This window comes from Apium graveolens, chromosome 6 (genome assembly GCF_009905375.1).
Source record: "Apium graveolens cultivar Ventura chromosome 6, ASM990537v1, whole genome shotgun sequence".
NCBI lineage: Eukaryota > Viridiplantae > Streptophyta > Magnoliopsida > Apiales > Apiaceae > Apium > Apium graveolens.
Genome location: NC_133652.1, coordinates 299,604,915 through 299,630,111, shown reverse-complemented (window position 1 = coordinate 299,630,111; position 25,197 = coordinate 299,604,915). Strand labels below are relative to the sequence as shown.

General features: G+C 34.2%; 1 protein-coding gene across 1 annotated transcript; it reads left to right on the top strand.

Annotated features, from left to right (window-relative positions):
• The first annotated feature begins 20,264 nt into the window (after positions 1–20,264).
• Positions 20,265–24,965, top strand: LOC141666293 (uncharacterized). The gene is made up of 8 exons (XM_074472284.1): positions 20,265–20,356; positions 20,910–21,020; positions 22,082–22,232; positions 22,384–22,422; positions 23,049–23,121; positions 23,306–23,375; positions 24,026–24,136; positions 24,569–24,965. The coding sequence occupies exons 1-7, from the start codon at positions 20,265–20,267 to the stop codon at positions 24,057–24,059; spliced, it is 570 nt and encodes a 189-aa protein (XP_074328385.1). The 3' UTR covers positions 24,060–24,136; positions 24,569–24,965.
• Positions 24,966–25,197: the final 232 nt, after the last annotated feature.

Here is a 25,197-nt window from a genome sequence, read left to right as displayed (position 1 = left end):
TTTCAATAACATCAGAGTTTAATCCATCAGATTTTACAGTATCAAGACTTAGACTGTCAGGATTTTCAGTATCAGAATTTGAGTCTTCATTTTCAAATCTCAGCTGATCATGGTCAATAAAATCTTCAAGACCAGTAATCTTCTTGTCATCAAAAGAGATATTGATAGATTCCATGATCACTCTTGTTCTCAAATTATAGACTCTGAAGGCTTTTGTGGAAAGTGGATATCCAACAAAGATTCCTTCATCAGCTTTTAGATCAAACTTGGATAGCTGTTCAGGATGAGTCTTGAGAACAAAACACTTGCATCCAAATACATGAAAGTACTTCAGATTTGGCTTCTTTTTCTTCACTATCTCCTATGGTGTTTTTCCTTGCTTTTTTAATGAGTGTTGCATTTTGAATAAAACAAGCAGTCTGCACAACTTCAGCCCAGAAATAGGTTGGAAGCTTTGCTTCTTCAAGCATTGTACGTGCAGCTTCAATGAGAGTTTTATTCTTCTTTTCAACAACTCCATTTTGCTGTGGAGTTCCAGGAGCAGAAAATTCCTGTTTAATTCCATGGTTTTTGCAGAACTCTTCCATTATCAAATTCTTGAACTCAGTGCCATTATCACTCCTTATTGTTTTCACAGAGTCTTTGACCACTTTATCCAGTTGTTTAACATGATCAATCAAGATAGATGCAGTTTCACTTTTTGTGTGCAAGAAATACACCCATGTGTATCTAGTGAACTCATCCACTATGACCAATGCATATTTCTTCTTTGTAATAGACATGACATTCACTGGACCAAATAGATCAACATGTAATAGATGATAAGGCTCAAGAATTGATGATTCGGTCTTGCTCTTGAATGAAGATTTTCTTTGTTTGGCCTTCTGACAAGAATCACAAAGACCATCAGGAGCAAATACTGACTTTGGCAGTCCTCTCACAAGATCTTTCTTGACCAACTCATTTATATTGTTGAAATTTAAATGAGAGAGTTTTTTGTGCCAATTCCAGCTTTCTTCAATTGATGCTCTACTCATCAGACAGATTGCAGAACCAACATTATTTGTTGAAAGCTTAGCTTCATAAATGTTACCACGCCTGTATCCTTTCAGAACAACTTTGCCTTTGGATTTACTCACAACTTCACAGTGTTCTTCAAAGAAATCAACATGATAACCTCTGTCACATATTTGACTTATACTCAGCAAATTATATTTAAGTCCTGAGACCAGAGCTACTTCTTTAATGATTGCATTCCCAAGATTGATATTGCCATATCCTAATATTTTTCCAATTTTGCCATCTCCATAACAAACACTTGGGCCAGCTTTCTCCATAAGGTCTGATAGCAGGGCTTTATTTCCAGTCATATGTCCTGAACATCCACTGTCCAGAACTAGAATATTTTTCATGTTGCCCTGCAATCACAAAGACCACTAATGATTAGTTTTAAGGACCCAGACTTGCTTGGATCCTTTGGCCTTATCAAGTTTGTTAACATTTGTAGCGGATTTAGCATCAGAATTTATGTTAACATTTTTCTTATCAGAACTTACACTATCAGACTTTGAATTAGAATTTACACTAGAAGGAACAATGGTAACTTTCTTCAAAGAAGGTTTTATTTGATAATAATTATAGTACAAACTATGATATTCCTTACAAGTATAAATGGAATGCCTTAAACTACCACAATGAAAACAAGGATTTTATGGTTTGTATCTAACAGACTGACTCTTAACTCCTAATTTTGAAGGTAAGGAGTTAATGTTCTTATTCTTCCTGCAAAAAGAAGCCAGATGGTTAGAACTTCCACAGTTATGATATGTTTTCCTAGGAGCATCAGGAATAGGTTTATAATCATTGCTTTTATTCACACCTTCCTCTCCATTCCTATTTTTCCTAGGTGATTTTACCTTGTTTGCATTCTTAACATCTTTCAGCTTATGCTTAAGTTGTTTCTTAGTCATTAAGCCTATATTTACTTCAGCTGTCTTTTCCTGTTTTAGTTTGTCAGAAGTTAATTCCACTTTAACTTCTGATTTCTCATTATCAGACTTTACAGTTACAAACTTAACAGGTTTTAACTTTGGCTTTTGCTTAACAACAGACTTAATTTCTACAGTTCCTTTATCATTCTTATCCTCTCCATAACTTAAGCCCTCTTTCCAATTTTCACTACTTAGCAAATTTTGAGTTCTTCTACCAGAGTTAGTCCAAGTCCTGATAATCTCTATTTCCTTTTCTAACTCAGTTTTTAGAGATTCATTCATTTTTAGCACTTCATCCCTAACATAAAAATCATCATTTCTATCCTTCTGAGTTTGATGGAACATAACTAACTCTTTTTCTAAGAAATCATTTCTTTCCTTAAAGGTAAGATTTTTAGAAGTTAATCTTTCACATGTTAAAGTTTGATCTCTATAACTAACAAACATGGTTTTAAGATATCTTCCCAACTCATTAATATCATCAGTATGAAAAGCATAAGTAGTCTGAGGTACCTTTATTTCAGCAGCTTCAGAACTGCTCTCAACACTTTCTTTATCAGCATTTGCCATCAAAGCATAGTTCTCCTCACTTTCAGAGTCTGAGGTGTCTGTCCAGCTTTTCTTCTTTGTGACAAGAGCCTTGCCTTTGTCACCCTTCACTTTCTTGCAATCAGGAGATATGTGGCCTTTCTCACCACAGTTATAGCATTTGACATTGGTATAATCTCCTCTGTCGGACTTTCCTCCTCTGCCCTCAGATCTTCTGAAATTTTTCTTATCAGAACTTGTGCCTTTCCAGGAAAACTTCTTTCCCTTCCTAAACTTTCTGTATGCAATCTTTGTGATCCCTTTCACCATAAGAGCACACAGCTTCATCATCTCCTCATCAGCATCAGTCCCAGGCAAGCTTTCAAAATCTGAGTCATCATCACTTTCAGAACTTGATGACTCAGTATCAGACTTTGTGAAAAGAGCTTTACCCTTGTCTCTTATTGTTGTTGCCTTCAAATCCCAGCATTCAGGAAGAGCTAACAGGAATTCAAGGTTTGAATCTTCAAGATCATACTCCTTATCAACCAATGACAAATCATTCAAGAGTTTGACAAATCTATCATATAAATCAGTCAATGACTCATTAGACTTTGAGTCAAAGTGTTCATACTCTTGAGTGAGTATTGTTTTCATGTTCTTCTTAATTGTATCAGTTCCCTGACACCTTGTTTCCAGAGCATCCCATATCTCCTTAGCAGTCTTGCAGTTAATTACCCTGTTTGACATTACATTATCAATGGCACTATGCAGTAAGTGTCGTACCTTATTATCCTTAGCAATTGATGCTATATCTTCAGTAGTATAATCACTCTTCTCCTTTGGTACAGTCTTTGCTGCTTTACCTGCAACTGCAACAGCGAGCTTGGTTGGTTTGTGAGGCCTTTCCTTGATTCTATCAAGATATTCTGGATCTGTTGTTTCCAGGAACATGGTCATCCTCACCTTCTATATGGGATATTCAGATGGTCTCAGTATGGGAACTCTGATGGTCTCATACCGACTCTGAATTTGTGTCTTTGATTGTTCTTCAGTTTTGGTAGGCTTAGTTGGAGTTTTTGTGTCAGACATGATTCTGTTTGGATCTTTAACTGTATGTGCGTTAACAGATATGCTCTGATACCACTTGTTAGGTCACACACACTGTAGAGGGGGTGAATACAGTGTAAAATACAATCAAATCGAACTTTTAATATTTCAAGTAACAGAAAACAAACTTTATTGAAACAATAAACTCTGTTACAGTATGGAACTGTTACCTCTCAGTGATGAACAAATATCACGAGAGCTGCTAGGGTTACAATGAATAATCTTCTCGAATATGATAACACTTTTAGTGTAAACCCTATGTCTGTGTTTATATACTACACAGTTACAAGATAATCACTAATTGATATGAAATATAATTCTACTTCCTAAAATATATCAATCAGATATCTTTTCTTCCAAGTATTCTATTCTTCATAGAATTCCTTCTTTATGCATATCTCTTCTTATGTTTATCTCGATCTTCTATCCTTTAATCAGCTACTGTCCTTATCTGAACGTCCTTCAGCACTTAAGTTCTGATATCAATCTTCTGATGATTATCTCCTGATAATATAAGTACTGATATCCTTAAGTCCTGACTTCCAGTGAGTACTGATTTATCCTGTTAAAGTAAGATCTGAAAACTAAACATAAATCATATTAACCATGACATTATCAAATATATCTAACAAAAACAATCATACTTAAATAAAACAGCCATCATGTTATAAATAATATATAAAAATTCTTATATAACACAAGCATACCTAAAAGGACACGATAAAATATATTTACCTATTTACGATGACAAAAAACCATAATGTAAATCATTGTGTTAAAAATAAACTTGCAAAATGAAAAAAAATACCAATTTTTCAACAACTAGGGCAGCAGGTTATGACCCAACGTGTGCGTCTCAACCAATGACTTACGATGCTCAGCATTTTCCCTAGCCAATTTCTGTAAAATTACAACAAAATACGCAGATCTGACCAGTTTTCATAAAATAAAAACAAGTACACAGATCATGCCAGTTTCTGTTATGCAACTATTCAAGTAATTAAGGTTTTTCTATTAACTACCGGAACCGCCTCATCTCCCCAGTACTTTAACACCATTTTAAAATCCTCCTATGGGACCCGGTATGGTCTATTATCCAGTTTGTCCTTATCGGTGTTGTATTTAGTGTAATGAGCTTTTTTTACACGAGCCTTCTATAGTTTCCAGACATTACTAAGGGTAGTATAAACCCATTTCCTTCCTTTATCGGGAATAACATACTTGCCCTGTAATATATTAAGCATAAAAAGAATGACTATAATTTATTAATATAATGTAGAAATTTGGAAAGTGATTTAATCTATGTTATAGAGCATAAAAATCACCAGAGTATACTCCCACAATTTCTGTTTCAATTGATCGAGAACAACGTGCCAATCGACATAAGTCAGCGACACATTATCCCTTGCCAATGTCCCCAAGAAATTACTTAGCTCTGCTACATCTCTTTCTATATCCGAAATTGCTTGACCCTTTGCATTCGAAGGGATGACCACTTTCTCATTAGGGTTCCTTCCATGAACCCTAGTCATTTATGTTGGTCCCCTACATTTTCTAGGAGCACGTATTTAATATACCAGGTACAAAAAAAAGGCACGATCAGTGAAACTGTATTACTAAACATAAAATGACAATAAACCAAAAAGACGAATACATGTTACCTTCCTGGACTTCCTCATCTGCATTCTGTTCCATTTCGAATTCAACAATATTCTCATTCATCGGAGCTTCATCATTATTCATTTGACGGTCTCGTAATGTGAAGTAAGTAGCAATCGTACCAGGAGCTGGTCCATCATTGCTTGAATGTCTAAAAATCTTGGTGGATGTCGGTTTAACAGGTTTTTGACAATAAGTCATTGCAGCTGCCCTCTCAGTGCAGTGCCATATTTTCCAGGGGCTGCATTGGCTCGTGCACGAGTCCTTGGCCCAAGATCAATTTTCTTTTGCTTAACAGATTCAATATCCTCCCATTTGTGTTTAGAATTAATTAACAATACTTGGTATTAAAGTGAATTAAGCCAACAATAACCAAAAAACAATTAATCAAATAACGTATACCTCAGACGAATCATCGCTTTCAACGTCCCCTTCATTTGCCAGAACATATTTTGAGTCATCTTCCTCAATAGGTGCCTCTTTCCCAATTTTACCTTTTGATTTACTACTCGACTCCACTGCATCTTTAAAAGTAGAAACTATCTGAGGCAACCTGAGTGATTTATAAACTTCATTATTTGCCCTCATTTTATCCAGTTTTAAATTTTTATAATCGCATAGTGGTGGAGGTGGTGGCAACTACAAGACATTAGTATACAATTAAATAGATTATAAATTTAAATAGGTGAAAATCAGAAAAGGTGACTAATCCATCAAAAGCAGTGGTAATAACTGAATAATACCATTTTATCAGCACCCCCTCTATATCGAGCCTTTTTCACTTTTTCCATGTTTGTTTTGAGAAACATGGGGAGCGGTGATGGTAGTGGTAACTGCAAGTGTAGATAAATAAATCAGAAAAATGCATGATTAATCGACTACTTTATTTGGATGGAAACAATGAAAAATTATATAGTATGTGATTATTAGTGAAAGTTACTGAATATTAAAAAATAAAATGCATCATTCACGATCATCTGAAAAATGATTGATTGAGCATCTAGCCGAATTAATATTTAAATTTCATTTTGACTTAATCAGAAACAATATACATTTAAATTAGAACATGCATGATTAACAAATGAGGTCGTTTGGACTTAATCAGAAACAATATACATTTAAATTTGAAAATGCATGATTAACAGATGAGTTCGTTTGGTCTTAATCAGAAACAATATACATTTAAATTAGAAAATGCATGATTAACTTCTTTCTCTCAATATATAAAAATTGTATGCACATTACTCACTCCTATACACATAAAGCACCACCTTAATGAAAAACAACATCTTTGATCTTTAAAAATAAAAGCTAGCGCAAAATTAAAGCAACCCAACTAAAGATTAGCTTCAAGATTCATGATTATCATATCAAACACTTTAAACAATAATAAAAACACAATCTTTATCAATTAGGGCTAAATTTATTTTTTTTTACATAATTTGGCACACAAAAGCTGTGTTTGGGTGAAAAAATAACTAAAATTTGTATGTAACAGTTAATAAAAAAAAAAGTGGTGTAAATAATACCTTCTCAGAAACACCAATACGAGTATCTTCACTATCCCCTCTGCAACCAGCTTTTTTGAAGTTTAAATACTCGGAGAGCGGCAGTGGTAGAGGTAACTACAAGTGTACAAAATAAATCAGGAAAGCATATGTATACATTTAAATTGTTTTTTTTAAAAATTAATCATTTAAATACCTTTTCAACAACATCCTTATTTCCAGTATCTTCAATATCCCCTGCACATGGTTCTAAGGCTAACTTCCTTCTCGCAGTTACTTTCTCATTTTCACTGACAGGTACATCTTGTCCACTTTCTTTTGGTAAAATGTCCTGCCAACCACCGACCTCGGGCAACTTTTTATCCTTTTTCTTTTTTTGCTGCTGGAGTTGATGTGTGGTAACAAACTTACGCTTTAGCGGTTTTTCAGGGGAAGTTGTAACAATTATCAATAACGTACTTTAGAATTCAGTGTACAGACGATTATATGTGAATTAAACATTATATATATAAATACCTTGGATGAGGTTGCATTTGAGGAGCCGGCTCAATTTGTTTGTCAACAATATTGTCGATGTAGAAGTTTACTAAATAACTAGGAGCACAATCTTCCACAAGAGCCATGACTTGCTTATCATTTGACAATAGATGCCAACCACCTTTTCTTCCTTTGTTTGCGTAGATTCCTCCAATTTCAGTAAAATGGAGGTTATCTTTGACCAATTCCATAAGCACAGAATATGAAAAGGATTCAACATCTAAGCCCATCAAAATGAAATGTTTTCCACCAACATATGATGTCTTCTTAAACTTTCCTTTATAGTGCAACCTCACATTAACTGTTGTGTCGTCCATCCTGTTAATAATAAATTATTAAAGTCAGTCATGTTTATAAAAATGATAATAGAAAACTTAAATATTTATAAAATCAGTTAGAATAAAAACTTGTATATTGCACAACAACAACAACAATAAATATTTCCTAACTGATAAACTCAATAGAAATAGCTCATATTGCTGTGTATAATGTGCAAACAATATTTTAGTTAAATATGTATCAGAAATTAAAACAAGAAGTGCCGATATTTTTATATAATCAAAAGAGTTCAGAATTAGTCGTTGTGTTTCACTGATTAAGGAGAACTATAACTTGCAATTGGGTTATTTACATACGCACGTATGCTTCTCATCATCACTAGAACCAACAACAGTTAAAACAGACCAAAATGCTAAACCCAGTAGACTGTTCTACCAGCAATAGCAAGAAAAGTACTACATAGACACACAATAGATTTGATTAATATAATTACTTTTTATGCATAGTACATAGTTTAGCAATATAATTACTTTTTAACAGATTCAACAATAGCAACAGAATCCAGATTCCCAGACAAATTAGGGAGTTTTTATCATTTAAAAAGAATAATTAGTATTTCAAACAGTTAACAGTTAACCATTAAATTTGAAACATCAAACAGTTTCACGATATTTGATCAAATTACAAATAGATAGTGGATAATACATTTTAATCTAGAAAATAAAACATGACTAAAATCGAGCAAAGTAATTCTCTATAAGAAACAAGTTATGTGATTAAGGGAGACAGAAATGGAATTTGTATTTGGGGGACATCATCTCTGAAGCAACTCCCGTCGCCAACTTCAAATTCTAATCCAGGATCAATATCGATATCATCTAAAGTACTGGTTCTGATCTCTTCTTCAGTTGCATTCTCATTCTCAGTATCACACACATCCCTTGGCAACTTCTTAATAACATATTGAACCATTTTTTGAATTGGATCTTGAACATAAAAGACTTGTTGCACTTGCGATGACAGAACATAAGGATCATTTTTTTGGCTTAACTTATTAAAATTTACTTTAGTAAGACCATATTTATCCTTCTCCTCTTGCTACCAACAACATTTAAAAAGGAACATGTTAAAACCCCCCCAATAATCTAGTTCAAAAATTTCCTCGACTGATCCATAGTAGTTAACATTCCCAACTACTGGATTTTCGTCTTTCGAACTAGCAAAACTAGTGTTCTCTACAGTTACAAAAACACCACTATTTTGTGTGATACACCGTGAATCTCTAGACTTGGTATGGAATCTATATCCATTTACTATATAGCTGGTAAACCGCCTCGCTGCTCTATTAGGACTCAATGCGAGAACCTCTAAATCTCTAGAAATTGAGTCCTTACTCTGAACCTCTTCTTTTAACCATATCCAAAAATATGAAGTGTGCATTCTTTCCCTTAACATCCAATAAAACTCGATGCTCCCTAGAAAAATGAATAAAATAGTGATGACATAAAACTGAATAAAATGGGAAAATGACTTAAAAGATTACCTAATCAGACTCTCTATTTCATTATTGTCAGAGTTGAATAGAACATATTGATGAGAAGCCTTCCAATCTGCATGTTTCAATTTAAAGACTTTTCCTTCTTGATTCTTTTTTGTTCCAATATGATACTTCAAACTTGCATTTCTTGCAGAATGAGACATGGTATCTTCTGTTTCTCCTTCACCAGTCAAAAATCTTGAACAAAATGTGACACATTCTTCTGCCAAATAACCTTCTGCAATTAAAGCTTCCGGTTTACTTCTATTCCGAACATAATATTTTAACTTTCCAAGGAACCGCTCAATAGGAAACATGGACCTAAGTTGCACTGGTCCTCCATATTCGACGTCCCGGCACAAGTGAACAAAAGGTGGACAATATCTTTTTGCAGCTTCTCGAGGTCATTTAAATCGAATACTTTGCTCCATAGACCTCTGATAAATGTGCCCAATTTGATCAATGGTAATACAACCTCCGGCTTTAATGTTCTTCTCATGGAAAATTGTAACAAATAATGAAGTATGAAATGAGCATCGTGGCTCTTGTACCCAACCACCTTTTTCTCACTTATGCTTAAATACCGACTAATATTCGAAGCACAACCGTATGGCAGTTTGGCATTCTTCAATATGGAGCAAAAGATTTCTTTCTCTTTTTTTGTCATGTCGAATATTGCAGGTATAATTTCATATGACTTTCCATCAGCAGATAAAACAGGATGAAGGGGCTTTCTTATATTCTGTTCTTGTAAATCGAAACGCTCTTCTAAATAATCCTTTGACTTGCCACTAATATTAAATAGAATACCTAATATTTTGTCACAAACGTTTTATTCAATGTGCATGGGATCAAGGTTATATCGAACTGGATTATGTCTCCAATATGATAAATAAAAAAATTGATTTCTTTTTTAAAGGAGATTCATTTTTAACCTTTTTCTTGCCTTTCCCGAAATGGTTTTCATACCCCTGCAACAACTCGTCAATATCAGTTGCTGATAGAACTGGTGGAATCCGTCCCATTTCAATATCACCATTAAAGTTTTTTTATCCACCCTCCACTTATGTGTAGGCTCAAGAAACTTCCTATGGTTCATGTAGCACATCTTTCTGCTATGTTTTAAATAACATGAAGAATTCTCGTAATGGAAAACAAGACAGCCTAGTTTTCCCTTCGTACTCCAGCCGGACAATATTGCATATCCGGGAAAATCGCTAATGGTCCATATCACGCGTGCACACAACTTAAAATTCTGGTCAGTCAAGGCATCGTAAGTTTCAACGCCGACATCCCATAATTATTTTAACTCTGTAATTAAAATTTGTATATACACGTCGATATTATTACCTGGAGAATCTGGACCCGATATTAGTGTTGAGAGTATCAAATTATCTTGTTTCATGCACAACCAAGGTGGAAGGTTATAATTTACCAACATAATTGGCCATATGCTATGAGTTAAATTCATTGTACGATATGGGCAGAATCCGTTTGCTGTTACACCTAAGTTCACATTTTGAAGTTCCGAGGAAAAATCAGGATATTGAGCATCCATCATTTTCCAAGCCTCGCCATATGTCGGGTGTCTTAGTTTCCAATCTTTTTTACGTCCCACTGCATGCCATCTCATAATCTTGGAAAACTCTTTGCACATGAACAATCTTTGCAACCTTGGATTTAGTGGAAAATACCTCATTACATTTGCCGGCACTTTGTGAATCAACTTCTCCAGCTCGTTATTAATACCACTACCTTTTTTCTCTTGAACAACCCACCTTGAAACTCCACAAGTATGATATTCATCTTTATTTTTATTTTCTGCCCAATATAACATGTAGCTATTTGGGTATGCGTGTATTTTCTCATAATGAAGACCTAAATCCTTAATGACATTCTTTGTAGAATTGAAGGACAAAGGCAGGTGGGCTTCAGGAAACGCTCCTTTCATTAGCTTAAGCAACTCCCCAAATGCGGACTCACTCATTCCATGACCACACTTTAAATGATAGAGTCTGATCATGAAACCTAATCGAGAAAAGTTAGTACATCCCGGGAATAATGGTTGTTTTCCTTCCTCAACTCTTCTATAAAACTTTTGTGCCTCTGTATTTGGTCTTCCTTCACAATTTTCCCACTTTTTACCCATACACTTAAACATCTCTTCTCAGTTATTCCCAAAATCCATCCCTGTTTCGTAATCCATGAAGTTAGTACTAACCTTTGGCTTTATTTGTGAAGTTTCATAAATCTATTTGACATGTGCTAGGGAAGGACCACTACAAACAAGATGGTCATTGATGACCTCTCTTGTATGCCATTTACGATCTATACAATTTTTGCAAGGGCACTTCATTTCGTTGCCCCTCGCACAAACTGGGAAGGCATTATCTAAAAAATCATTCACCTCTTGTCCATATTCTATGCTATATCTTGGTAGTCCTATCCAAACGTTACTCTCAGAGTCCATTACGAATGTCTAAACTTAGTTTGAACCTACCTTCACCTAGAAAAAATAGAGTAGATGTGACAATAAACTTAAGGTTTTATACTTGACTAACAGAGAGCCTGCGAATAACACAAGGTGTACAAGAAGTAATATGTGGCATTGCATAGTTAAGAAATAGTTGAACAAGACATATGGCGGTACAAGTAACAAAAGAGTGATGAAAGTAAATGGAGGTGCAACAGAGGCAATGAAGCCGTTACTGGGAAATTATTATCAGTATGACGGGACTCCAATTCTCAAGGCAATGTACAGAAAAATGAAGGAATGCATTTATGTCGAGAAAGATGAAGGTGAGACCAATGGAGCCTACTGGTTCATAAAGGAATTTTAGGTTGATGAGCATTATTATCCTAATGGTGAGTATATAATTCTATTATTATCACTGTATTTACTTCACTAATTTTAGATTACTTGCAAGTCAATGCGGTACAATAAGATAAGAGTTATACAGTAACTCGATGTAATGAAATAAATATAATACCATTCCGGTTATCCAAGAATTTCTAAGCTCACTAGTAATTTATCATGTTGCTTCAACTTTCTGATTTTAATCTTCAATGCCAGTGACATTAAATTGAATTCTAATGATGAACACAAGTGCATAGAAATATAAACAGAGCTTATCAGGGGAACTAAAAGTGAAAAGAAAGCTATTGCATCCATTAACATTAAAAATAAAAATACATCAGAAAAACATAAACTTCATAGATTAAAGTACCACAGAAGAACATAAACTTCAAAGTGTTAATATTACAATCTAAAATCATCACTACTGTTGTAAAACTGAATAACATATGATCATGACATATTTCTTTATCTATACTATTGTAAAAAGAGAGAAATGAGTGTAAATTAATACCAGAAGAAGCATGAGGCTAAAATTGTTCCTAAATAAAATATGAAATCAAATGAAAATAGTACATACATCACCAGCAATGCACAGTCCAAAACAGATCAAGTTGATTACTAAAATAGATCCGCAAAATCATATCAAAACAACAACGCACACAAATACACAAAGCTAGGATTCGAGTATAACCTGATGAGAGAAATAATACCAAGCACTTTAAATCCCCCTACCAAACATACAATACAACATCAGTAACATTCAAAATCAAATCAAACTAAATTACAGTTATACATACATTATTACACAAGCCTAAAACACAGAGAAAAGAAACCCTAAATTATAAGTTTGAAACACAGGAAATTATAAACCCCAAATCAAAAGCCCTAAAAATACTAAAGCCCCACATCAAAATACTAAAGCCCCAAATCAAAAGTCCTAAAAATAAACCCTAAATTGAAATAGTAAAGCCCCAAATCAAAAGCCCTAAAAATAAACCCTTAATCAAAAAAAGTTCAAAATATCTGCAAAATTACCTGTAAAATCCACCAATGTAAAGCCCCCAAAGTATCTGCAAGTTGAAAACGAAGCTCAGATTTAGTAAATGTTGCCCAGATTTAGAAAAGGAAGCTCAGTTATAGAAAAAACGTTGCCCATACTTACCAATTGAAAGAGTTTAAAGAGTGAGAAGGAGAGAGTTAATATCAGCCTTCGAATATCAGCTCAGATATTTGGCCGCCCAAATATCAGCTCAGATTTAGAGAGAAAGAGTGAGAAGTAGAGAGTGAGAAAGAGTGAGAAGGAGAGAAGGAAAGTAAACTGTGAGAAAGGAAGGAAAGTGAATTTTGTTAAGGGGAAAATAGCCGCCCAATTTTTTGGCCTAGGAAAGTGTGCAGATCTGTGTCTCAACATCATTTGATTATTTTTTCAGTATTTTATTAAATATTTACAATTTTAAATATTATAAAAAAATTGTATAACTAATATAAAATATATGTCAAAATAACAAGACAATGAAAAAATTAATCGGAACAATATAAAAAAATTTGTATAATTGAATTTTCGAACAAGAATTTTAAAAAAATAGAAATCATTCGAGACAAGACTCTACAAGGAACCCGTGTTGACCGTTATTTGGCTATTATAAAAACACACGATATAAAATTTATAATTTTTTAAAAAAATTACACATCTCTAAAATTAGTAGGTAATATCATCTATACGGTTTAATCATTGAACAAGAATTTTAAAAAAAATAGAATCACCGCTCGGGACAAGACTTGGTTATAGGAACCCGTGTTGACCGTAATTTGATTATTATAAAAACACACGCTATAAAATCTAAAGTTTTTTAAAAAAATTACACATTTTTAAAATTAGTAGGTATCATCATCCGTACGGCTGGATCATTGAACAAGAATTTAAAAAAAATAGAATAATCACTCGGGACAATACTAGGTAACAGGAACTAATGTTGACCGTAATTTGACTATTAAAAAAGCACGTGATATAAAATATAATTTTTTTAAAAAAATATAAACATCTCTAAAATTAGAAGGTAACATCATCCGTACGGTTGGATCTTTGAACAAGAATTTCAAAAAAATAGAATAACCACTCGGGACAAGTCTTGGTTATAGGAACCCGTGTTGATCGTAATTTGGATATTATTAAAATATATGATATATAATCTAATTTTTAAAAAAAACATTTAGAAATCTCTAAAATTAGTAGGTATCATCATCCGTACGGTTGGATCGTTGAACAAAATTTTCAAAAAAATAGAATTACCACCTCGAACAAGACTACGTAATGTGAACCCGTATGCACCGGGGTTTGACTATTAAAAAAGCACGTGATATAAAGTTTATTTTTTTAAAAAAAATTACCCATCTCTAAAACTAGTAGGAAATAAAATCCGTACGGTTTGATCAATTAAAAATTATTTATAAAAAATTAGAACATGAATATTAAAAAGGAATTTTAAGAATAGTACAATAACTAAGGCAACACTAAATAACCTACTACAACACCAGAAAGCAAATGCAACGCCGGAAGTGTCACGTCAGCTGCCATGTCAGCTGCCACATCAGCAAGTGGGCCCCATTGTGTGCCACGTCAGCATGCCACGTCAGCATGCCATGTTACTCCTTTTTGCATTAAATTAATTCTTAATATCGGATGATTTTACAAATTAATAATGAAAATATAATTAAGTAGAATAACCATAATCAATCAAATCACGGTAAAAATCATAATAAAATAGTGCAAATATGACCTCCCCTCTCTTCTGCACAAATTACTACTCGCTAATAATTACACAAGTTATACAACAAAGAAAGTAAATAAACATAAATAAGCTAATAAGAACCGGTAATCTTCAATCATGTCACAAGACTAAAATCTATGATTTTATTTTCAGTGTATAAAACCATAACTATATAGTCTATCTATGACATATGTCTTAGGAACTGTCTATGTCAGGAATTAGGATTTATCAAGGCATCAGGATCTGATAGAGGAATCAGGATATGATCAACTGTTAAGATATGATTATCCGTTGAAATCTTCATTATCATCCGTTGATAATCTAATCAGTCATCCGTTGATATCTACATATTAATATCCATCGAAGTTATAACATATATCCGTTGATCAGGTTATCCATTGAGAATGACTTGAAAGATAAGTCAGAACTGCGAGATAAATCAGAAGGTGTTGATTTATAGGATCATAGTTGATTTAGACAAAATGATTAAGAAAATTGAAATTTTTTGAGTAGAAAAAAAAGATTAAGAAAATCTAGTCATTCAAGATAGGTCCCTGCATAGAGGAAATACAAGAATATCAACTTGGGAGGTTTTACTTCCTAAATCTTAGTCACCTCATTTCCTTGCTTCTTTTTCTTTCCTTAATATGTTGAACTTAGCTCATTTTTCTTCCTTGGTTAACCTCACCATCTTTCTATAACTCAAAATAAGGAATTGATTTTTCATGTCTTTTCTGACTCACTATTTTTAGAACCGAGAGAACAACAGGATTAGACTTAAATAACAAAAAAAAACACAAAAACGATAACTATATATCAACAGCCTCCCCAAGAAATTGACAAAACTAAGGATAAGAATCAAATGATATGGCTACATACACAACATATAATGAAAGTTGCACTAAGTTATGGCCTGAATCCAGAGAATGCCACAACTGAGTTATGTCCGCTAATCATAACGAGTTTAAGATGCCTTCAGGCGTAGCAATTTTATATCAGGAAAACTCATCTGATAAAGTTTGAGAACATATGTACATGGGTTTGAAAACTGAAAGAAAAGTTTGTAGGGAAAATCTTACCAACATTTTCTGAAATGTTCTTCAATACTATCTTAACAGAGTTGACCTCAATGTTCTTGAATACATTCTGAATCGAGTTGGGATACCAAAAATCAAACCGTCTGGCTCAACTAGTTCAGCTGCAATGATGATTAATTGGAACATTATTCTTTGATGTGGCACTCATCTTTCCAAGTACCTCCTCTGGCAGTGTTTCTAGAACCTAAAAACTAACCAAGAAAGTGTTGGGATTATTAATCTAAGTAAGTAACTATCTTTTTATTTAATAAATCTAGCTGGCAATGTAATATTTGCTCCGAGAATCAGTCGTAGTTTGTTACCATTAGTTTAGGAGAGTCGGTGTGTGATTGGTATTATAGAGAGATTGTAGGAGAAATTCTATAGTGAGTTGATTTGAAGTTTCTATCTCATTTATATTCTTGTAATCTTTTTCTATGCATTATCATAGGGAATAAAATCAATCAGTTTCTTTGTTTTACTCTTGTTCTTGACGTGTGTATAGTGTAGAGCCTGTGCTGGTTCCATCATTTGGTATCGGAGCTCATATATCTTTGTATGCCAAAGTACCTACCAAAACAAAGCACGATGGAGACAGGGAAGAAAAAAGAGGGCTCGGTAGGGTTAAGCTGTCCATTATTGACCAAAAGTAACTATACGGCCTGGTCCTTCAAGATTAAGGTATATATGCAAGCACATGGAATCTGGGATGTAATTGAGTCCACGGGCATTGAGGATAAAGTGGACAAGATGGCGTTGGCTGCTATATACGAAGGTATCCCTGATGACGTTTTTTTTTCAATAACAGAAAAGAAGAATGCTACGGAGGCGTGGGGGGCTGTGAAGACGATGTGTTTGAGGCTGATAGAGTGACAAAGGAAAAAATACAAACATTAAAGGCTGAGTTCGAGTTCTTATGTATGAAGGACACGGATCTGATTGATGATTTTTGTATGAGATTAAATGGTCTAGTCACCAATATGCGAGCTCTTGGAGAAACAGTCGATTAAGCATATGTGGTGAAGAAATTACTCAGAGCTGTCCAAGTCAAGTTCTTGCAAATAACGTCAACGATAGAAAATTTGGGAATTTGGAGACCATGACAATTGAGGAGACAATGGGCTCTTTGAAGGCACACGAGAAATGCCTACGTGGACAAAGTGAGACTGGTGGCAGTAGTGGAAAACTTCTACTAATCGAGGAGGAGTGGAAAAAACGGGAGAACACGGAAGGCAAGCTTCTCCTTACAAAGTAGGAATGGTTGAGAAGAAAGAATAAGACGAGACGAACAATTTGCAGAATAACACAGGTGGACGTGGGGGAAGAGATAGAAGCATAATTAAATGTTTTAATTATGGTGTGTATGGACATTATGCGGCAGAGTGTCGTAAACCACGTCGCGAAAGAAATAGAGAAGCAAGAGCGGGGACTGAGGTAAATTTAACTCGTATTCACGATGATGAACCAACCTTGTTAATGGTGAAGTGCAAAAATAAAGAAACAAAAGCCACGTTACTGTTGAATGAGACCGGAGTACAAGCACGACGATTAAATAAAGACAATGACAGAAATTAGGAGTCCAACATATGGTATTTAAACATCAGAGCATCGAATCATATGACAAGTGCCAAATCAAAATTCAAAAGCTTAGATGAAAGTGTGACAGGACAGGTCCGGTTTGTTGATGGTTCTAAGGTTGACATAAGGGGCAAATGGACAGTTAGTTTTAGATGCAAAAATGGTGAAGAATTGAATATTCATGAGGTCTACTTTATACCAAGTCTGTGCAACAACATAATATCGTTGGGTCAGTTATCTGAGAACGGGAATGAAGTCACACTTAGAGGCATAAATATATGGGTGTTTGACAGTCAAAGACGGTTAGTCATGAAGGTAAAACGCTCTGAAACCAGGTTATACAAAATTGTTCTGGAGAGTCTTGAATCATCTTGTCTATTTATTAATGGGAAAGAGATGAACTGGCTGTGGCACTCCAGGTTTGGCCATGTTAATTTTCAAGTAATGAAATTAATGTCAACACAAAACATGGCACATGGCATAGCCAATTTTTCTCAGCCAAAGACGGTGTGTGAAGGGTGGTTGATGTCAAAGAAAACTCAAAACCCATTTCCACACAAGACTGAATATCAAGCCAAGCAAGCGTTAGAATTAGTACATGGTGACATCTGCAGACCTATTTCGCCAGAGACAACAACAGGCAATAGGTATTTTCTTCTCTTAGTCGATGACTTTACTCTTTTCATGTGGGTTTTCATGTTAAAAAGGAAAAATGAGGCTTTGAATGCTTTCCAAAAATTTAGAGTCATGGTTGAAAATGAATCAGGAGAAAAGATTATAGTACTTCGTACACACATAGGTGGGGAGTTTAACTAAAAAGAATTTTCAGAATATTGTGAAATGGCTGGGATTGAGTGACACCTTATAGAACCTTATAGTCCTCAACAAAACAGAGTGGTTGAATGTCATAATAGGACATTTGTGGCCATGACTCAAAGCTTTCTGAAAACAACGAACATGCCTCAATTTTTTGGGGAGAAGCTGTACGTCACAGTGTGTACATTCTTAATCGATTGCCAACTAGGGCATTATCAAAAGTGACACCGTACCAGGAATGGAAAAATAGAAAACCATATTTGGGACATGTTAAGGTTTTCGGTTGCGTGGGACACATTAAATTACCTATTGTGCATGCAACCAAACTTAGTGATCGTAGCAAGTTGGTAGTTAACCTCGGGAGAGAAGGAGGGACAAAAGCATATAGACTGTATGACCCAGTCACTGGTTCCATGCATGTCAGTAGTGCTGTTGTTTTTGAAGAAAAAAGGACCTGGACATGGAATGATGAACAGAAATCAGGGGATGGAGGACCAGAATATGTTACATTTATTTTAGTGGGAACTGAGAGGAATGAAGATAATGAACATAATGGATATCACAGTGAAGAGGAGACAAAAACTCCTAGCATGACTACAGGAGGTGACACTGTTGGAACAAAAAATTCAGAAATGGGAGAAAGCAACACACGAAGCAGTGCACATAATCTTTCCTTGAGTAGTAACAGTGGTGGTAATCAGTCAGCAAGCTGCAACACATCGAGCAACTAGCAGTGAGCCTCGAAAGCTTCATTTACTTAGCGACATTTATAATGAAATAGAAGAAATGAAAGGTGAGAATGAGATGCTATTGCTGGGAATAGATGAGCCCAATACCTATAATGAAGCAGCTACTGGAAAAGCATGGAAATAAGCCATGAACAGTGAGATTGAAGCCATTGAGAAAAATAATACGTGAACCTTGGAAGAGCTGCCACCTGGGAAGAAGGCTGTGGGTTTAAAGTGGGTGTTTAAGCTGAAAAGGGACACAAATGGGGAAATAATCAAACACAAGGCTAGGTTAGTCGGGAAGGGTTACGTACAAAAACAAGGTGTTGATTTTAATGTGGTGTTCACACCGGTGACAAGGCTCGAGACTGTGAGACTGTTATTGGCACATGCAGCAAAAAATGGGTGGTAGTTGCATTATTTGGACGTTAAGTCCACGTTCGTGAATGGGGAACTATAGGAGACTTTTATGTAAGCCAGCCGAAGGGTTTTATGAAAAAGAATAAGGAGCACATGGTGTACAGGTTGATAAAAGCTCTGTATGGATTACGTCAGGCTCCTAGAGCTTGGTATGCCCGTCTCAGTAAGTAACTCAAAAGGTTAGGGTTTACCAAATGCCCATACGAGCATGCTGTGTATACAAAGAAGGAGGGAACTGAAAAACTGATTATTGGAGTTTACGTGGATGATATTCTTATCACAGGTATGAGTCTTTCCACCATTAACAGGTTCAAATAACAAATATCTACAGTATTTGATATGACTGATCTCAGAAAATTATCACACTACTTGGGTATCGAGGTGAAGCAAGAACGAGATTATATCGAACTCAAGCAGACTGCGTATGCCAAAAGTTTACTTGAAAAGACCGGGCTATCTGATTGAAACTCGGAAAAATACCCAATGGAGGCTAAATTGCACATTAAAAAAGATTAGAAGGGAAAAGTAGTGGATTCAACAAAATTTAAGAGCTTAGTGGGGGGCTTGAGGAATCTAGTTTATACATGTCCCAACATTGCCTTCGCAGTTGGAATTGTGAGCAGATTTATGGAACGACCTACAGTGCTGTACGTTAACGATGTTAAGCGTATACTTCGATATATAAAGGGGACTTTGGAGCTCGGTTTGGTTTATACAAAAGGCACTGGTAACTACATCCTTAGTGGATACTCGGATAGTGACTTGGCGAGAAATGTAGAAGACAGGAAAAGCACAGGTGGAGTGGCGTTTTACTTAGATGAAAGTCTTGTTACGTGAGTTTCACAAAAACAGTGATGTGTTGTATTGTCGTCATGCGAGGTGGAATTCATGGCAGCGATAGTGGCTGCTTGTCAAGGAATTTGGTTGAGAAACCTGTTAGGACAGATTATGGTTGGAAAGCCAGGTCCCATGACTATATATGTGGATAACAAGTCATCTATAGACCTTGCCAAAAATCTTATTTTTCACGGAAGAAGCAAGCACATAGACATACGATATCAATTTATAGACGTGAGTGTGTAGAGCGAGGGGAGATTTTTGTTAAACACATTAGAACTGATATACAGAGGGCTGATATTTTGACAAAGGCAATGAGCACAGTCAAGTTCGAATGAATAAGCGCGCTGTTGGGTTTGAAGCATCTGCAGAAGCGAACTTGCTCAGATTAAGGGGAGAATGTTTGGATTATTAATCTAAGAAAGTTAATATCATTTTATCTAATAAATCTAGTTGGCAATGTAATATTTGCTCCTAGAATCAGTCGTAGTTTATTACCATTAAGTTAGGAGAGTCAGTGTGTGATTGGTATTATGGAGAGATTGTTGGAGAAATTCTAGAGTGAGTTGATTGGAAGTTTCTATCTTATTTATATTCTTGTACTCGTTTTCTATGCATTATCGGAGGGAATAAAATCAACCAGGTTCTTTGTTTTACTCTTGTTCTTGACGTGTGTACAGTGTAGAGCCTGTGCTGGTTCCATCATTTGGTATCAGAGCTCATATATCTTTATATGCCAAAGTACATGCCAAAACAAAGCACGATGGAGACAGGGAAAAAAAGATGGTTCAGTAGGGTTAAGCTATCCATTGTTGTCCAAAAGTAACTATACAGCCTGGTAGTAATATCTATGAGGCTAAGTAGGGTTAGGCCTTCATCAAAGAAATATTGAAATAAATCAATAAAATCAGGCTAAAATAAAAGTAAAATCGATGTATGTACAGATTTTGCATAACTAGGAGAGGATAAGGGGGGGAATGAGAAGGGTGAAGAGAAACAAGAAAACGAGAGAATGAGACTGATTCTCTTTCCACGTTTATATGGGTAAAAGTTATGTGTTGGTTCAATTGCAATGTTTTTAAAACCCCTGACATGTTAGAATTTAAACCCTTCTAGAATAATATTTGTATGGATATAAGAAATACTACACCATAAGTGGGCTACTATAATGCAAGTGTTACAAGCAGTGTTACATTAGATAAGAAATTTTTGTGCTATTGTAACACCTCTAAATTAGTGTTACAATAACTATAAAACTAGTGTTGCAAAGAAATGCCTATGTTACATAACATGTAACACTAACCTGGTGTTACATTAGGATACTTTTTTATTTATTTTAAAATTATTAAAATGAGTTTGCTATAGAAAATAATAAAATCATTGGGGCCCGAAATTGGTGACGTGGCCTATGGGTGGCCTACTACTGTTGACATGACCCTCAACTTTGGGCTTTATTTTGAAACTTTATGTAATAATTATATATATATATATATTATATAAAACGATTAAAATATTTGTTTAATTTTAAAAATGGTAGTCTATATTAAATTAATTAACATATATTCAAATAGCAGGAGTTTCGTAAATAGGTAAATTATTATTTATTAAATATCATTTAAGATTTTATTTTATAAAATTTACAATGATTAATTTTGTAAAGTAAAACTAGAAATTAAATATATATTTGATTTTTACAAAATATTTAATTACATGAAAGTAGTTTTTTTAATTATTAGGATACCAGTTAAATAATAGTTTAGATATTTATTTACTGAATTTAAAATTAAAAATAATTAAAAAATAAAATCTTGACAAATTAAAAAATTAATTATAGAGGCATGTGAATTACAAGAGCGGTAAAAGCCCCGCCCCTAATTTCACAAGGAACATTAAATTTTCGCGCTCCCCCTTATTTTTCACAAGTACCTCCCCATCTCTTTACCACATCTCACCCGTCTTTGAATCTCACCGGCAAACTCACTTCGGCTCTCTGTAATCTCATTGTATCCTTTCTACAACCTGATCATATGTATAAAGAGCTCGATTAATTAAGTTTTTAAAGCTCATTCTTTAAATTAAGGGTTCAATTTTGAGTTCAATTAGAGCTTGTAGTAATTTGAATTTCAACTAATTGCTCCTTATTGTTGTTTTAAGGGCTTCTTCATATCTTCGAATTGGAGGCTTCGATTTCAGGTATTTTAGCTCTCTTTCTTGTTGTGAACGGGCATAATTAAGTATGTTACTACTTGTAATTACTAACTCTTTTTCTCCTATGTAATTTACCAACAATAATTTATAATTTATGTTCTGTTTTTGGTCAATAGTTGGAGTATGTCTTGTTTTCTTATCACTTGCACTTTATTTGGCCACAAGATCTCAGATTTGTTATACTCATTGCCCACTATCCATTTCGTATATGAACATTATGACACCGGAGGTATCCTTGCCCAGAAAGTCATTCCAGTGCTTCATACTGATACGGTAAATGAGATGGCTGCAAGAGTTTTTCAAGAGGTCTTGAAATCCTGAGCACCTATTTAGTAATATATTTTGAAGTAATAATGGCTCCTTGCCTTTCTCCTTCAAATTTTTATAACAGCGTGAGTTAATTGTTAGGAGCATCAAGTATATGTGGAGGTAGCTGCTATTTTGTGTGAAGAACAGATAATTTGTAGGGAAGATGATGTCCCTCTCATCCAGAGCAAAGAATAACCCAATAACTATTTCTAGTAGATCGTATTTTGTATCTTCGGTGTCGCGCAATAAGAAGCTCGTGGCACATGTCTGTTTTATAGTGGGTAATTACTAGGATTTTTCAGGTGTGTATAGACAAGATTTGTTGGATGAGAACTTCTCTAAGCTGTTTAACAGTTCAACTCATTCTCATTATCAGTAAGCCTTTATGCCTACTATAATTCAATTATGTTTGTCGAATAATGATTGAGATTTATTGAACTCCCCGACCAAAAAATCACAAGTAGTTGGAAATAAATAATAGTACAACACATCCGTGATGTTCTCTTGTATACATAATTTATATATTATTTATGCACTCAATGATTACTTGTTATTGCAGATTTCAATACTCTTCATTATACTGGTAATCCGCTATGCATATCTATCTCAGAACCAACCCGATCACTTGTGTAAGTTCCTCATTGTACCGAGATGGATTCCATTCGAAAAGTCTAAGTATAGTCTTATAATTTATCTAAATTTTCTTTTCTGGTTTGCATAATCTAGATGTGCTATACTTCTTTATAATTTATAATTTATCAGACATGCCTACTTTCAGGAATTGACATAGAATGTACTTTATATGTTCAATAGTCATGGATCACTATTTATTAGTAACATAGGAAATTAAGGATTCATTACAGATTAGCGGCAAGATTCTTCCTTTGTTGCCAAATGTGGTGTGTTTTGAATCATCACTCTTATTTTGTTTTGCTCGCTTTTGCATCATAATAATTTCCTATTTCCTAGAAATTATATCTTTTTGTTTCTAGATTCCATTTATTTAAAACTTTCTGGCTGTAGCACTCCAAACACATATTGGTACTTTTTTCACTGTCCATAAATATTATTTATGTGTTTTTTAAGTGTTGTTTTGATGAGTTCACTTTTTTTAAGCTTGTATAGAGAAACATAAACATTCAGATAAAAATACACACTACTTTTCGAATAGAAATGAAAATTTGAATGTTTTAAATGCTCCTATTATTTTATCGAATAATATATATCATTATACATCTACTATATGTAATTAACTAATTAAGTATGTAATTTTATGCAGAGAGTTCATATACACCAAGGTTGACAAAGTTTAAGTGTTGATTGTTAATGTCACTCAGTAACAGGATTATCCATCTCGTCTGGTTTGTAACGGACTTCTGCTCCACTTGAGGTGCCAGCTCAACTATCTTAAATTTTGTGACACCAATCTTTTTTCCTGCTTTTATCTTGCTTGCAGTTGATTGTTTTGCTTCTATGTTTGTAATAGTAATTTATCAGATTATCCAGTGGACAAGGTTGCTTGTATAGGTCATTTACAACCCAATTTCCCTCGTGTTAATTATCTGATAATTTTTTTTTTCTTATCAATATTTGAAGCTGATAATCTTCAGCTGATATGTAGCATATACACTGTTTTACATGTTAATTAAGAAATATGTTGTTTGGATCTTTGTTTTAAATAAATTAAGAATTGTTAATTTTGACTTGTGACAAAATCAATAGACAAATTATTATTTAAGTTAGAACATTTACTATGCATTAATATCTTGTCAATCAAATGACTAGTCTTATATGACAAGTTTAACAAGCAGATATTTTGTAGAGATTGCAGAAGGAATATTATTCGAGAGTTCAAAGACTAGGAGTTGAAGCGCATACAAAGAGAACAAACTATTTTTTATGAAGTTTAAGTGATCAAGACAACAATGACCCTCATGGCAAGGCGGATAAATTCTTAGATATTCTATTTATATTGTTTTGTATTGATATCATTCTCATAGTTTATTGTTGTCTACGTACTTTTGTTGTAATGTAGTACTTTTGTCGTAGTTGTGATATGTGTTGGGGGTGTGAATAGTTGATGTTGGCCTAGTTTCGATGTAAAATAACAGTATGGCATGGAGTTGACACGGTTATCTAATAGTATGATTTGGATATTAAGACTCTTATGTATGACAACTTTGATGATTTGTTGCTAATGGTATTGTTCTTTAAATTAAGCATATATTTCAAAAAATTTAAAATTAACGGTTACATGTGCCCCTATTCTAGTGTAATGTATGATTATATATAGTGTTACATTGTATATGCTAGTGTTGCTTAATTATAAAAATTTGTGTTACAATAGATAAAATAGACTATTAAAATAGGTTATATGGGACCCACAAGCCCACATGTGGGTTCCACTTATGCAATCTTGATCAAGATATTGTATGACTAATTTTGTGTTAC